This window comes from Bufo bufo, chromosome 5, assembly GCF_905171765.1.
Source record: "Bufo bufo chromosome 5, aBufBuf1.1, whole genome shotgun sequence".
NCBI classification, from domain to species: Eukaryota; Metazoa; Chordata; class Amphibia; order Anura; family Bufonidae; genus Bufo; species Bufo bufo.
The window spans coordinates 78,280,777-78,297,547 of NC_053393.1; the positions used below are offsets into that span (position 1 = coordinate 78,280,777).

General features: G+C 40.8%; 1 protein-coding gene across 4 annotated transcripts in view; it reads right to left on the minus strand.

The window, feature by feature from the left end:
- VPS13B (vacuolar protein sorting 13 homolog B) overlaps nucleotides 1–16,771 on the minus strand; it is a 1,020,896-nt gene that overhangs the window by 254,837 nt on the left and 749,288 nt on the right. For all 4 annotated transcript variants that reach the window (XM_040432419.1, XM_040432415.1, XM_040432418.1 and 1 more), the window contains exon 35: nucleotides 10,745–10,882. In XM_040432419.1, coding sequence (XP_040288353.1) covers nucleotides 10,745–10,882 — 138 coding nt within the window. The remainder of the gene's footprint in view (nucleotides 1–10,744; nucleotides 10,883–16,771) is intronic.

Consider the following 16,771-nt stretch of genomic DNA (forward strand, 5'->3'; position numbering starts at 1 on the left):
CCAGCATTTTTTTTCCATAGGAATGTATTAGTGTCGGATCCGGCATTCAAAATACCGGAATGCCGGATCCGTCCTTCCGGAGGCATGCGCAGACCAAAAAAAAGGTGAAGAAATAAATCCCGGATCCGTTTTGCCAGATGACACCGGAAAGATGGATCCGGCATTTCAATGCATTTTTCTGACTGATCAGGCATTTTTCAGACTGATAAGGATCCTGATCAGTCTTACAAATGCCATCAGTTGGCATACGTTTTGCCGGATCCGGCAGGCAGTTCCGGCGACGGAACTGCTTGCCGGATCACTCTGCCGCAAGTGTGAAAGTAGCCTTAGGGGGCTAGAACCTGTGATCTTTTGATCCCTTGTCCCATTCACTATAATAGAAATCTATTATGATTGTTTGGATTTCTGCCGCTCTACCTGCTGAACTGTGCCTCATGCATAGCTCAGCAGGCAGCTTACCATGGCATGCCTGGTAAGCTTCAGCAGTGCCCCGGGTGTCATCGTAACTAATTGGAGCCCAGCAATTTCACTGTGGGGTCTCCGATTGGAAAGCAGAGGAAGCTGCCTTCCTCTTGCTAACCTCACAGATGCTGCAATCGCTATTGAAAGCGGCATCTGAGGGGGTTAAATGACCGGTTTGTGCATCATCGCTGATCCCAGTCATTGCAGCTGGCACCTGCTGTGTATGGACTGGGCTCAGCGCTGCAGCCCACTTCATACAAGCCCTCAGCCACTGTGACATACAGGTACAGGATAGCGCCACTACCTATTCAAAAAGCTGATCGGTGGGAGTCGGGATCTCTGCAGATCTGATATTGGTGACCGATCCTGAGGATAGGGTATTAATATCTTAGTTTTGCACAGCCCCTTTAACGGGAACAAGTCATCAGAAAATGACCTATTGTTTAAATCACATTATAATCTTTAAACAATGTAATTTTCCGATGACACATTCCCTTTAAATACGTCAAATACATGAACATATGTCTTACTATTAACATTAAGCATCATCATAAAAAACTGCAAAGCTTCTAATATATTTAACGCTATGTTCACATCACATTTCTATTAATCATTTAAGAGATATACTAAAAACATATATAAATGGATGGTATTGGAAAAGTATCCGTATTGGTTAGACTTCAATGTTAAAAATACAACCATATCCTTTCACTGTCTTTTTTTTTTCCAAAAGCGTAGTAGAGTCTGCTTTGTGTTTACTAAAAACACACAAAAAATGATGGGTACATTTTCTTTTTTAACACTAAAGTTTATGTAAAGCGGATACCCGGCCGTTGGCATCTGTTTGTAAAGTATATAGGCGAGATTTTATCAAAACTGGTGTAAAGTAGAACTGGCTTATTTGCCCATAACAACCAATCAAATTCTACCTTCCATTTTCCAAAGGAGCTCTGAAAAATGAAAAATGGAATTTGATTGGTTTCTATGGGCAACTAAGTTGGTTTCCCTTTTCAGCAGTTTTGACAAATCTCCCCCTATGTGACCATAGCCTGGCTTCTGTGTTATCCCTGTTACAAATTTATATCAGTAACTAAAACTGAATTTAAAGTCAATCTATTTATTAAAGGGGGATATATTTCTTGATTACACAACACTCAAAGAAAATTTACTAAAACAACTTTATTATATATTCAAATTATTTTTATTTAAATATTTGCCTTTTTTGTAACATTACATTCTATTGTTTGCTGCTGTTAATATAGCAACTTAACGCCTGTAGCATGTACTGTAGTATGTAGTCTCTGTGTATCATGTATGGGACTCAGGAATGAAGAGAAAACGAGCACCTGAAATAAAGGTCCTCTAGTCTGTGGGCGGCAGACAGCCCCTAGGTGGTAGTGCTGCTTCAGATTAAACCCAAGAGCGCGTACTCTCTGTAAAATGAGCCACTCCGCACCACCAGCATTTACAACCACATTTTTCTTTCAAGGAAATCATTTTAAAAAAAATTGTTTGTTTTTTTTTGTTCTAACATTTTCGTCATTGATACTTGCAAAGGAAAATATATTAAAATAAATTGCTTTCCATCGGCCTGTAACAGTTTCTGTATTTCATACTGGCATTATGCACGCAGTCATTTTCCCAAACAGTTTTCTTATGATGATTTATAACCACAGTAAATTCATTTATAAACTTTATGCAACAACGGCCTCTATATAGAGTACTTCTAGAGACTATCAATAGCACTGCCACTATATAGAGTACTTCTAGAGACTATCAATAGCACTGCCACTATATAGAGTACTTCTAGAGACTATCAATAGCATTGCCTCTATATAGGGTACTTCTAGAGACTATCAATAGCATTGCCTTTATATAGAGTACTTCTAGAGACTATCAATAGCACTGCCTCTATATAGAGTACTTCTAGAGACTATCAATAGCACTGCCTCTATATAGAGTACTTCTAGAGACCATCAATAGCACTGCCTCTATATAGAGTACTTCTAGAGACTATCAATAGCACTGCCTCTATATAGGGTACTTCTAGAGACTATCAATAGCACTGCCTCTATATAGGGTACTTCTAGAGACTATCAATAGCACTGCCTCTATATAGGGTACTTCTAGAGACTATCAATACCACTGCCTCTATATAGGGTACTTCTAGAGACTATCAATAGCACTGCCTCTATATAGAGTACTTCTAGAGACTATCAATAGCATTGCCTCTATATAGAGTACTTCTAGAAACTATCAATACCACTGCATCTATATAGAGTACTTCTAGAGACTATCAATAGCACTGCCTCTATATAGAGTACTTCTAGAGACTATCAATACCACTGCATCTATATAGAGTACTTCTAGAGACTATCAATAGCACTGCATCTATATAGAGTACTTCTAGAGACTATCAATAGCACTGCCTCTATATAGAGTACTTCTAGAGACTATCAATACCACTGCATCTATATAGAGTACTTCTAGAGACTATCAATAGCACTGCATCTATATAGAGTACTTCTAGAGACTATCAATAGCACTGCCTCTATATAGAGTACTTCTAGAGACTATCAATAGCATTGCCTCTATATAGAGTACTTCTAGAGACTATCAATAGCACTGCCTCTATATAGAGTACTTCTAGAGACTATCAATAGCATTGCCTCTATATAGAGTACTTCTAGAGACTATCAATAGCATTGCCTCTATATAGAGTACTTCTAGAGACTATCAATAGCATTGCCTCTATATAGAGTACATCTAGAGACTATCAATAGCATTGCCTCTATATAGAGTACTTCTAGAGACTATCAATAGCATTGCCTCTATATAGAGTACTTCTAGAGACTATCAATAGCATTGCCTCTATATAGAGTACTTCTAGAGACTATCAATAGCACTGCCTCTATATAGAGTACTTCTAGAGACTATCAATAGCATTGCCTCTATATAGAGTACTTCTAGAGACTATCAATAGCATTGCCTCTATATAGAGTACTTCTAGAGACTATCAATAGCATTGCCTCTATATAGGGTACTTCTAGAGACTATCAATAGCATTGCCTCTATATAGAGTACTTCTAGAGACTATCAATACCACTGCCTCTATATAGAGTACTTCTAGAGACTATCAATAGCACTGCCTCTATATAGGGTACTTCTAGAGACTATCAATAGCACTGCCTCTATATAGAGTACTTCTAGAGACCATCAATAGCACTGCCTCTATATAGGGTACTTCTAGAGACTATCAATAGCACTGCCTCTATATAGGGTACTTCTAGAGACTATCAATACCACTGCCTCTATATAGGGTACTTCTAGAGACTATCAATAGCACTGCCTCTATATAGAGTACTTCTAGAGACTATCAATAGCATTGCCTCTATATAGAGTACTTCTAGAGACCATCAATAGCACTGCCTCTATATAGAGTACTTCTAGAGACTATCAATAGCACTGCCTCTATATAGAGTACTTCTAGAGACTATCAATAGCACTGCATCTATATAGAGTACTTCTAGAGACTATCAATAGCACTGCATCTATATAGAGTACTTCTAGAGACTATCAATAGCATTGCCTCTATATAGAGTACTTCTAGAGACTATCAATAGCACTGCCTCTATATAGAGTACTTCTAGAGACTATCAATAGCACTGCCTCTATATAGAGTACTTCTAGAGACTATCAATAGCATTGCCTCTATATAGAGTACTTCTAGAGACTATCAATAGCATTGCCTATATATAGAGTACTTCTAGAGACTATCAATAGCATTGCCTCTATATAGAGTACTTCTAGAGACTATCAATAGCATTGCCTCTATATAGAGTACTTCTAGAGACTATCAATAGCACTGCCTCTATATAGAGTACTTCTAGAGACTATCAATAGCACTGCCTCTATATAGAGTACTTCTACAGGGAGTGCAGAATTATTAGGCAAATGAGTATTTTGACCACATCATCCTCTTTATGCATGTTGTCTTACTCTAAGCTGTATAAGCTCGAAAGCCTACTACCAATTAAGCATATTAGGTGATGTGCATCTCTGTAATGAGAAGGGGTGTGGTCTAATGACATCAACACCCTATATTAGGTGTGCATAATTATTAGGCAACTTCCTTTCCTTTGGCAAAATGGGTCAAAAGAAGGACTTGACAGGCTCAGAAAAGTCAAAAATAGTGAGATATCTTGCAGAGGGATGCAGCACTCTTAAAATTGCAAAGCTTCTGAAGCGTGATCATCGAACAATCAAGCGTTTCATTCAAAATAGTCAACAGGGTCGCAAGAAGCGTGTGGAAAAGCCAAGGCGCAAAATAACTGCCCATGAACTGAGAAAAGTCAAGCGTGCAGCTGCCAAGATGCCACTTGCCACCAGTTTGGCCATATTTCAGAGCTGCAACATCACTGGAGTGCCCAAAAGCACAAGGTGTGCAATACTCAGAGACATGGCCAAGGTAGGAAAGGCTGAAAGACGACCACCACTGAACAAGACACACAAGCTGAAACGTCAAGACTGGGCCAAGAAATATCTCAAGACTGATTTTTCTAAGGTTTTATGGACTGATGAAATGAGAGTGAGTCTTGATGGGCCAGATGGATGGGCCCGTGGCTGGATTGGTAAAGGGCAGAGAGCTCCAGTCCGACTCAGACGCCAGCAAGGTGGAGGTGGAGTACTGGTTTGGGCTGGTATCATCAAAGATGAGCTTGTGGGGCCTTTTCGGGTTGAGGATGGAGTCAAGCTCAACTCCCAGTCCTACTGCCAGTTTCTGGAAGACACCTTCTTCAAGCAGTGGTACAGGAAGAAGTCTGCATCCTTCAAGAAAAACATGATTTTCATGCAGGACAATGCTCCATCACACGCGTCCAAGTACTCCACAGCGTGGCTGGCAAGAAAGGGTATAAAAGAAGAAAATCTAATGACATGGCCTCCTTGTTCATCTGATCTGAACCCCATTGAGAACCTGTGGTCCATCATCAAATGTGAGATTTACAAGGAGGGAAAACAGTACACCTCTCTGAACAGTGTCTGGGAGGCTGTGGTTGCTGCTGCACGCAATGTTGATGGTGAACAGATCAAAACACTGACAGAATCCATGGATGGCAGGCTTTTGAGTGTCCTTGCAAAGAAAGGTGGCTATATTGGTCACTGATTTGTTTTTGTTTTGTTTTTGAATGTCAGAAATGTATATTTGTGAATGTTGAGATGTTATATTGGTTTCACTGGTAAAAATAAATAATTGAAATGGGTATATATTGGTTTTTTGTTAAGTTGCCTAATAATTATGCACAGTAATAGTCACCTGCACGCACAGATATCCCCCTAAAATAGCTAAAACTAAAAAAAAACTAAAAACTACTTCCAAAAATATTCAGCTTTGATATTAATGAGTTTTTTGGGTTCATTGAGAACATGGTTGTTGTTCAATAATAAAATTAATCCTCAAAAATACAACTTGCCTAATAATTCTGCACTCCCTGTAGAGACTATCAATAGTATTGCCTCTATATAGAGTACTTCTAGAGACTATCAATAGCACTGCCTCTATATAGAGTACTTCTAGAGACTATCAATAGCATTGCCTCTATATAGAGTACTTCTAGAGACTATCAATAGCATTGCCTCTATATAGAGTACTTCTAGAGACTATCAATAGCATTGTCTCTATAGAGAGTACTTCTAGAGACTATCAATAGCACTGCCTCTATATAGAGTACTTCTAGAGACTATCAATAGCACTGCCTCTATATAGAGTACTTCTAGAGACTATCAATAGCATTGTCTTTATATAGAGTACTTCTATAGACTATCAATAGCACTGCCTCTATATGGAGTACTTCTAGAGACTATCAATAGCACTGCCTCTATATAGAGTACTTCTAGAGACTATCAATAGCACTGCCTCTATATAGGGTACTTCTAGAGACTATCAATAGCACTGCCTCTATATAGGGTACTTCTAGAGACTATCAATAGCACTGCCTCTATATAGGGTACTTCTAGAGACTATCAATACCACTGCCTCTATATAGGGTACTTCTAGAGACTATCAATAGCACTGCCTCTATATAGAGTACTTCTAGAGACTATCAATAGCATTGCCTCTATATAGAGTACTTCTAGAAACTATCAATACCACTGCATCTATATAGAGTACTTCTAGAGACTATCAATAGCACTGCCTCTATATAGAGTACTTCTAGAGACTATCAATACCACTGCATCTATATAGAGTACTTCTAGAGACTATCAATAGCACTGCATCTATATAGAGTACTTCTAGAGACTATCAATAGCACTGCATCTATATAGAGTACTTCTAGAGACTATCAATAGCACTGCCTCTATATAGAGTACTTCTAGAGACTATCAATAGCACTGCCTCTATATAGAGTACTTCTAGAGACTATCAATAGCATTGCCTCTATATAGAGTACTTCTAGAGACTATCAATAGCATTGCCTATATATAGAGTACTTCTAGAGACTATCAATAGCATTGCCTCTATATAGAGTACTTCTAGAGACTATCAATAGCATTGCCTCTATATAGAGTACTTCTAGAGACTATCAATAGCATTGCCTCTATATAGAGTACTTCTAGAGACTATCAATAGCATTGCCTCTATATAGAGTACTTCTAGAGACTATCAATAGCATTGCCTATATATAGAGTACTTCTAGAGACTATCAATAGCATTGCCTCTATATAGAGTACTTCTAGAGACTATCAATAGCATTGCCTCTATATAGAGTACTTCTAGAGACTATCAATAGCATTGCCTCTATATAGAGTACTTCTAGAGACTATCAATACCACTGCCTCTATATAGGGTACTTCTAGAGACTATCAATAGCACTGCCTCTATATAGAGTACTTCTAGAGACTATCAATAGCATTGCCTCTATATAGAGTACTTCTAGAAACTATCAATACCACTGCCTCTATATAGAGTACTTCTAGAGACTATCAATAGCACTGCCTCTATATAGAGTACTTCTAGACACTATCAATAGCACTGCATCTATATAGAGTACTTCTAGAGACTATCAATAGCACTGCATCTATATAGAGTACTTCTAGAGACTATCAATAGCATTGCCTCTATATAGAGTACTTCTAGAGACTATCAATAGCACTGCCTCTATATAGAGTACTTCTAGAGACTATCAATAGCACTGCCTCTATATAGAGTACTTCTAGAGACTATCAATAGCATTGCCTCTATATAGAGTACTTCTAGAGACTATCAATAGCATTGCCTCTATATAGAGTACTTCTAGAGACTATCAATAGCATTGCCTCTATATAGAGTACTTCTAGAGACTATCAATAGCACTGCCTCTATATAGAGTACTTCTAGAGACTATCAATAGCACTGCCTCTATATAGAGTACTTCTAGAGACTATCAATAGTATTGCCTCTATATAGAGTACTTCTAGAGACTATCAATAGCACTGCCTCTATATAGAGTACTTCTAGAGACTATCAATAGCATTGCCTCTATATAGAGTACTTCTAGAGACTATCAATAGCATTGCCTCTATATAGAGTACTTCTAGAGACTATCAATAGCATTGTCTCTATAGAGAGTACTTCTAGAGACTATCAATACCACTGCCTCTATATAGAGTACTTCTAGAGACTATCAATAGCACTGCCTCTATATAGAGTACTTCTAGAGACTATCAATAGCATTGTCTTTATATAGAGTACTTCTATAGACTATCAATAGCACTGCCTCTATATGGAGTACTTCTAGAGACTATCAATAGCACTGCCTCTATATAGAGTAATTCTAGAGACTATCAATAGCACTGCCTCTATATGGACTGCTTGTAGCGATTATCAATAGCATTGCCTCTATATAGAGTACTTCTAGAGACTATCAATAGCACTGCCTCTATATAGAGTAATTCTAGAGACCATCAATAGCACTGCCTCTATATAGAGTACTTCTAGAGACTATCAATAGCACTGCCTCTATATAGAGTACTCCTAGAGACTATCAATAGCACTGCCTCTATATAGAGTACTTCTAGAGACTATCAATAGCACTGCCTCTATATAGAGTACTTCTAGAGACTATCAATAGCACTGCCTCTATATAGAGTACTTCTAGAGACTATCAATAGCATTGCCTCTATATAGAGTACTTCTAGAGACTATCAATAGCACTGCATCTATATAGAGTGCTCCTAGAGACTATCAATAGCATTGCCTCTATATAGAGTACTTCTAGAGACTATCAATAGCATTGCCTCTATATAGAGTGCTCCTAGAGACTATCAATACCACTGCCTCTATATAGAGTACTTCTAGGCTAATTATTTACCATGACACTTCAATTACAACCTGTTCCTCAATATCTATTACTAAGGCCTTGTGCATATTACCAGATTCGTATTTCAATCCCCAAACCACGCATCCCTTCCGTGTGTTTTCAGCATTTTCCTCCCAACAACAGAAATGGCTATCCTCGGAGCAGCTAATGGCTTTCCTAGCATCGCGGGTGACGCTAGGGAGGCTCATCCCAGTCCCCACCTGCCATTGGCTGCTCCCGCCCCCCACACCCACAACACCGGATGTTTTCATCCGCGCACAGGGAGAAGCAGCAGTGGCAGTGCGGGGACCAGGAGCGGCGCAGGGAGCCAGGTAAGTATATTCAGTGTGAGGGGCCCGGCATATGGGGAAGGGGGGGGGGGGGGATTTATAGAACTGGATAACCCCTTTAACAAACAAATTATAAACACTAGGGGTGCACCGAAATTCCGGCAGCCGAAAATATCGGCCGAAAATGCACCTAATCCACTTCGGCCGATATTGTTACATATCGGCCGAAAATATGGAGTGTGGGATTTGTCACCCACCATCTGCAGGCGGGCGCCGGGCGGGCGGTTTACTTTGTCACTGCATCTTTATTTTACCTTACAATCGTGAGGCTCCAGTAACTAACAACTCTGCAGGCAGAGCGGAGGCCGGCGTAACGTCACTTACTCACGTGACGCGCCTGCTCCGCCTCCTTCATTCATAAAGTGGGCGGAGCAGGTGCGTCACGTGAGTAAGTGACGTTGCACCGCCCTCCGCTCTGCCTGCAGAGTTCTTATTGGAGCGTCACGATTGTAAGGTAAAATAAAGATGCAGTGAGTGATGCTGTGAGCAGCAGGGCAGGGGCTGTTATGGGTAGGGGGATCGGTCTATGGCACTGCTATGGGGAGGGGGGATCTGTGCACTGTTATGGGGAAAGGGATCTGTGCACTGTTATGCCCATAACAGTGCACATATCCCCTTTCCATAACAGTGCACAGATCCCCCTCTCCATAACAGCGCCACCCACAGATCCCCCTCTCCATAACAGCGCCACCCACAGATCCCGCTCTCCATAACAGCGCCACCCACAGATCCCCCTCTCCATAACAGCGCCACCCACAGATCCCCCTCTCCATAGCGCCACCCACAGATCCCCCTCTCCATAACAGCGCCACCCACAGATCCCCCTCTCCATAACAGCGCCACCCACAGATCCCCCTCTCCATAACAGCGCCACCCACAGATCCCCCTCTCCATAACAGCGCCACCCACAGATCCCCCTCTCCATAACAGCGCCACCCACAGATCCCCCTCTCCATAACAGCGCCACCCACAGATCCCCCTCTCCATAACAGCGCCACCCACAGATCCCCCTCTCCATAGCGCCACCCACAGATCCCCCTCTCCATAACAGCGCCACCCACAGATCCCCCTCTCCATAACAGCGCCACCCACAGATCCCCCTCTCCATAACAGCGCCACCCACAGATCCCCCTCTCCATAGCGCCACCCACAGATCCCCCTCTCCATAACAGCGCCACCCACAGATCCCCCTCTCCATAACAGCGCCACCCACAGATCCCCCTCTCCATAACAGCGCCACCCACAGATCCCCCTCTCCATAACAGCGCCACCCACAGATCCCCCTCTCCATAACAGCGTCACCCACAGATCCCCCTCTCCATAACAAAGCCACCCACAGATCCCCCTCTCCATAACAGCGCCACCGACAGATGAATTTCATTCATGAAAAAGAATTATTAATAAAATCATTAAAAAAAAGTATTTTAAAAGTATTTGGGCAAAAAGGCAGTTTCGGTTTCGGTTTTCGGTCAAGGGCATCCTGAATTTTCGGTTTCGGTTTCGGACCAGAATTTTCATTTCGGTGCACCCCTAATAAACACATACAAAAAAACTATATAATAATAATAATAATAATAATGATGACAGCTCTCTTACCTGGCCCATTAAGGAAATCCTTTATTTGTAATGTGACAAATGGCGGAGGAATCCCTGTTCTAACATTCAGCTCTCCAGCCGCTGTCTGTAGCCAAATCTTGGAGTAATCCAAACTTTCTGGCAAAGTTTTTCCAGCATCTACAAGACAACAGAATGTCCTTTGGTATAGCATAACACAGTGACATGTACTAAGACGACAAAACTAGCCCTTTTCCCATTTAATTGATATCTACCTTATAAAGGGGTTGTTCAAGTTTTGAATTTATTCCCTATCCACAGGATAGGGGACAACTAATTGAGCAGTGGGGGTCCTAATGCTGGAACTCCCACCAATTCAAAGAACGGGGGTCCTGTTCCCCCAATCTGATGGATCGGCAGGACAAACATGTTCCCTGCTGCTTTATACATTCTTTATGGGACCACTGGAAATAGCGGAGCACTGTACTTGGCCATCTCTGATGGTCTTACAAAGAATGAACAGAAGTGGCAGGTAGCGTGCTGGACATGTCGCTCCATCAGATCGGGTGAACAGGACCGCCGTTTTTAGAATTGGCGGAAGTTCCAGCATTAGGACCCCCACTGATCAATTAGTTGTCCTCTATCCTGTGGATACCTTTAAAGCTTGGCACATCCCCTTTAAGCGAATAATAGAAAGGACAGAAACATAAGAATGGAAAAGACATTGATCCTCAACTACTGTAACTCACACACGGGAAATAACAGGTCATTGGATAACAACATACTGATGTGCTTATGAAATGCTGGGCAGATGGAGGCCTTTATAGGTTCCTTGGTTGAACTTGATAGACATATGTCTTTATTCAACTGTACTAGTGATATAACTGTAGATTTATTTGTACATTCACTAATTGGAAATGGACATCCCCCTGGTAACGAGGGGTCCCTGAGTCTAGTCTCTGAATGGAGGGGTAGCGCACAAGTCAGTCCACCCCTATACGGTGGTCCCTCAAGTCACAATATTATCTGGTTCCCGTTCCACTATAACTCTGTGGAAGACGAGTTCCAAAGCCCCAAAATATCACCCCATGATAAGAAAAATAAGGATTTAAGAAAAAAATAAAAATAAGCAGATAACTAAGACAGATAAAACAAGTCCGTACATCTAAGGCTACTTTCACACCTGCGTTTAGGTGCGGTTCCGTCTGTTCAGAACGGATCCGTTTGCATTACCATGAACATGATAATGCAAACGGATCCGTTTTGACTTACATTGAAAGTCAATGGGAGGCGGATCCGTTTTTAATTGCACCATATTGTGTCAGTGAAAACGAATCCGTCCCCATTGACTTACATTGTAAGTCAGGACGGATCCGTTTGGCTCCGCATCGTCAGGCGGACACCAAAACGCTGCAAGCAGCGTTTTGGTGTCCGCCTCCAGAGCGGAATGGAGGCTGAACGGGGGCAAACTGATGCATTCTGAGCGGATCCTTTTCCATTCAGAATGCATTGGGGCTGAACTGATCCGTTTTGGGCCGCTTGTGAGAGCCTTGAAACGGATCTAACAGGCGGACCCAGAAACGCCAGTGTGAAAGTAACCTTACAATCAGGTGTAGATAGTAGAAGCTGTAAATCACTTTTCTATGATGAGGGCCTGGTCCTGTATAGCACACAATGTACCAAAAAAGTAAAATGGAGCCACACTCAGCAGACATGAAAAGTAGCAGTTCATCCGTGCACAGACAGAGGGCAGTAGAGGACGTGTAGAACCTCACTGTACTGTAAAGAAGAGCTACTAGACATTCCAGTACAGGGGTTTTACCGGTGAAATGGCCATGACGATTAGTTGTATCTGACTCTAATTTCAACTTACGATGTCCCAGGAAAGACCATTGTATGTTGAAAATATTGTATCCTGAGGCCATTGTATATTGAGGGATCACTGTATTGACTTTTATCGGGTGATCTGAGTGATGTCTACATTAGGCCCTTAGTAATGAAAGTAGTGGTATATCGTAGAAGTGGTAGATGCCTGTGATATGAACATAGTCCTGCCACTTTACAAATCACTAGTCAGACCACACATGAAGTACTGTGTACAGTTCTGGGCTCCTGTGAACAAGACAGACATAGCAAAGCTGGAGAGGGTCCAGAGGAGGGCAACTAAAGTAATAACTGGAATGGTTGGACCACAGTACCCAGAAAGATTTTCTTGGATTTATGTATTTATGTATTAATAAAATTCATGTTTTTTTTTTTTTGGGGATCAATACTTAGTTTTTTTGTTGTGTTTATAGATAGTTTATGAGAAAGGGTCCTATTATAAATATGGGCACATGTAGGTATTATTAAGTGAGTTCAAGAGGGGCCTGGATGTATTTCTGGAGTGTAATAATATTACAGGCTATAGCTACTAGAGAGGGGTCGTTGATCCAGGGAGTTATTCTGATTGCCTGATTGGAGTCGGGAAGGAATTTTTTATTCCCCTAAAGTAAGGAAAATTGGCTTCTACCTCACAGTTTTTTTTTGCCTTCCTTTGGATCAACTTGCAGGATAACAGGCCGAACTGGATGGACAGATGTCTCTTTTCAGCCTTACAAACTATGTTACTCTGTGTAAGCCTACATGCACACAAACGTATTTTGTTTCCGTGTGCGTTCTGTTTTCTTTGCCGATAGGATGTGGACCTATTCATTTCAGTATGTCTTTCTGTTTTGCGGACAAGGATAGGCATTGTTACAATAGATCCACAAAAAAAAACGGATGACATACGGACGTCATCCAGTTTTTTTGTTGCGTATCCGCAATTTGCAGGCCGCAAAACACATACAGTCGTGTGCATGTAGGCTAAGTGTGTATACAGGGATAGCCATCAGTCACTAATAGCTGTGTATAGCAAGAGCAGAGATATTAATGTATCATTCCCCACAAAACGATATATATATATATATATATATACACACACAGTTGTGTTCAAGATAATAGCAGTCAGACATCACTAACCTGATCAATCACTGTTTTTGGTAGAAATTATATTTCTACATGGCAAATAATTTACTAGCAGGTGTAGTAGAGTAATAGAAATCCAACAGACCCAACAGTCATGACATGCATGCTGCTGATTCTGTGTAATTGAATCACTAATTGAAAGGGGCATGTTCAAAATAATAGCAGCGTGGAGTTCAATGAGTCAGGTCATTCATTCTTTGAAAAACAGGTGGCAATTATTGCCCTTATTTAAGGAAGGAAGACCGAAAATGTTGTACATGCTGGTTACAGTGCATTTCTCTCTGAAATTCTGAGGAAAATGGGTCGTTCCAGACATTGTTCAGAAGAACAGCGTACCTTGATTAAAAAGTTTATTGAAGAGGGGAAAACATATAAGGAAGTGCAGAAAATGATAGGCTGCTCAGCTAAAATGATCGCAAATGCTTTAAAATGGCAACCAGAACCTGAAAGACGTGGAAGAAATCGAAAAACTACCATTCTAATGGATAGAAGAATAGCCAAAATGGAGAGAACTCAGCCAACAATCAGCTCCAGGAAGATCAAAGAAGGTCTAAAGTGACCTGTGAGTACTGTTACAATTAGAAGACGCCTATGTGAAGCCAAGCTATCTGCAAGAAGCCCCCGCAAAGTCCACCTGATGAAAAAAAGACATGTGCTGAAGAGGTTACAATTTGCCAAAGAGCACATTGACGGCCTAAAGAGACATGTTGTGGACTGATGAAAGTAAGATTGTTCTTTTTGGGTCTAGTGGCCGGAGACCGTTTGTCAGACGACCCCCAAACACTGAATTCAAGCCACAGTACACTGTGAAGACAGGGATCAGTGTGAATACATCAGAATACTTGAAGAGGTCATGCTGCCTTATGCTGAAGAGGAAATGCCCTTGAAATAGGTGTTCCAACAAGACAACGACCCCAAACACACCAGTAAACGTGCATCATCTTGGTTTCAGACCAACAAGATTGACGTTATGGAGTGGCCAGCCCAATCCCCGGATCTTAATCCAATAGAAAACTTGTGGGGTGACATAAGAAATGGAGTTTCTGAGGCAAAACAAAGAAACAGAGAAGAACTGTGAAATGTAGTCCAATCATCCTGGGCTGGAATACCTGTTCACAGGGGCCAGAAGTTGGTTGACTCCATGCAACACAGATGTACAGCAGTTCTCAGAAACAGCGGTTATACAACTAAATATTAGTTCAGTGATTCAAAGGAAAGCAAAATCTTCAACCATTTTTCAGTTTATATAGTGAATGTTTGAGTTTGTAAAAAAGAATACAAACACTGCTATTTTTTTGAACAGTCTAAAATTTACTTTTCTTCAATTTTTTTTAGAGGAACAACACAAATTTGATATATTTTTCTTCATGTTTTGATTTGGAATAGAATGTGTAGTGTTCCCAATGGATTTGTGTGCATGGAAATAAAAGCTATTAGAAGGATTTTGAGCTTTATTCACTTTTTTAAACACACTGCTATTATTTTGAACACAACTGTATATATATATATATATATATACAGTACAGACCAAAAGTTTGGACACACCTTCTCATTCAAAGCGTTTTCTTTATTTTCATGACTATGAAGGCATCAAAACTATGAATTAACACATGTGGAATTATATACATAACAAACAAGTGTGAAACAACTGAAAATATGTCATATTCTAGGTTCTTCAAAGTAGCCACCTTTTGCTTTGATTACTGCTTTGCACACTCTTGGCATTCTCTTGATGAGCTTCAAGAGGTAGTCCCCTGAAATGGTCTTCCAACAGTCTTGAAGGAGTTCCCAGAGATGCTTAGCACTTGTTGGCCCTTTTGCCTTCACTCTGCGGTCCAGCTCACCCCAAACCATCTCGATTGGGTTCAGGTCCGGTGACTGTGGAGGCCAGGTCATCTGGCGCAGCACCCCATCACTCTCCTTCATGGTCAAATAGCCCTTACTTTCAAAGTTTTCCCAATTTTTCGGCTGACTGACTGACCTTCATTTCTTAAAGTAATGATGGCCACTCGTTTTTCTTTACTTAGCTGCTTTTTTCTTGCCATAATACAAATTCTAACAGTCTATTCAGTAGGACTATCAGCTGTGTATCCACCTGACTTCTCCTCAATGCAACTGATGGTCCCAACCCCATTTATAAGGCAAGAAATCCCACTTATTAAACCTGACAGGGCACACCTGTGAAGTGAAAACCATTTCAGGGGACTACCTCTTGAAGCTCATCAAGAGAATGCCAAGAGTGTGCAAAGCAGTAATCAAAGCAAAAGGTGGCTACTTTGAAGAACCTAGAATATGACATATTTTCAGTTGTTTCACACTTGTTTGTTATGTATATAATTCCACATGTGTTCATTCATAGTTTTTATGCCTTCAGTGTGAATCTACAATTTTCAGAGTCATGAAAATAAAGAAAACTCTTTGAATGAGAAGGTGTGTCCAAACTTTTGGTCTGTACTGTATATATATATATATATATATATATATATATCTCAATCTGCTCCGCTCCTCTTACTCCATAACATGCTGACTGCAGAATGCACTGCATTTCGCTGTGACAGGTCCTTAGCAATGAGTGAATGTCTGGGTAAAGCTTGGACATCAATGCATGGACGCAGGAGAAGACTTAATGTTTGCTCCTCATAGGCATGCATTAATAGAGCTGTTGAAAGCAGATAACGCCTTCAGACGACCCAGACCCAAAATGCAATATCTGAACCCATTTTTACTTCCTTTCATTTCTTTATTTCTATTTTTGTAAGTATAAACGAGTTAAAGAATAAATGTGCAATAAAACCAAAATCAATAAGACATCAAAATATCATATGACCTATTACATTCTGCATAAATCTCAACAGATTCTTGCGGTTCTACCAGTCTTTAACCGTCACTTAGTAAGATTTAACCCACTACGCCATCCTATGCCAACAGCCCACTTAGTCCTAGACTTCAAAGGCGTGTGGCCATTTGCAAACACGAGTGTAACGATGCTGGCTGGTATCCAGAAGCTACAAGCACCTTGCGTTATAAAATTATTTGGAATGGATCTGACCTTATCGAGGT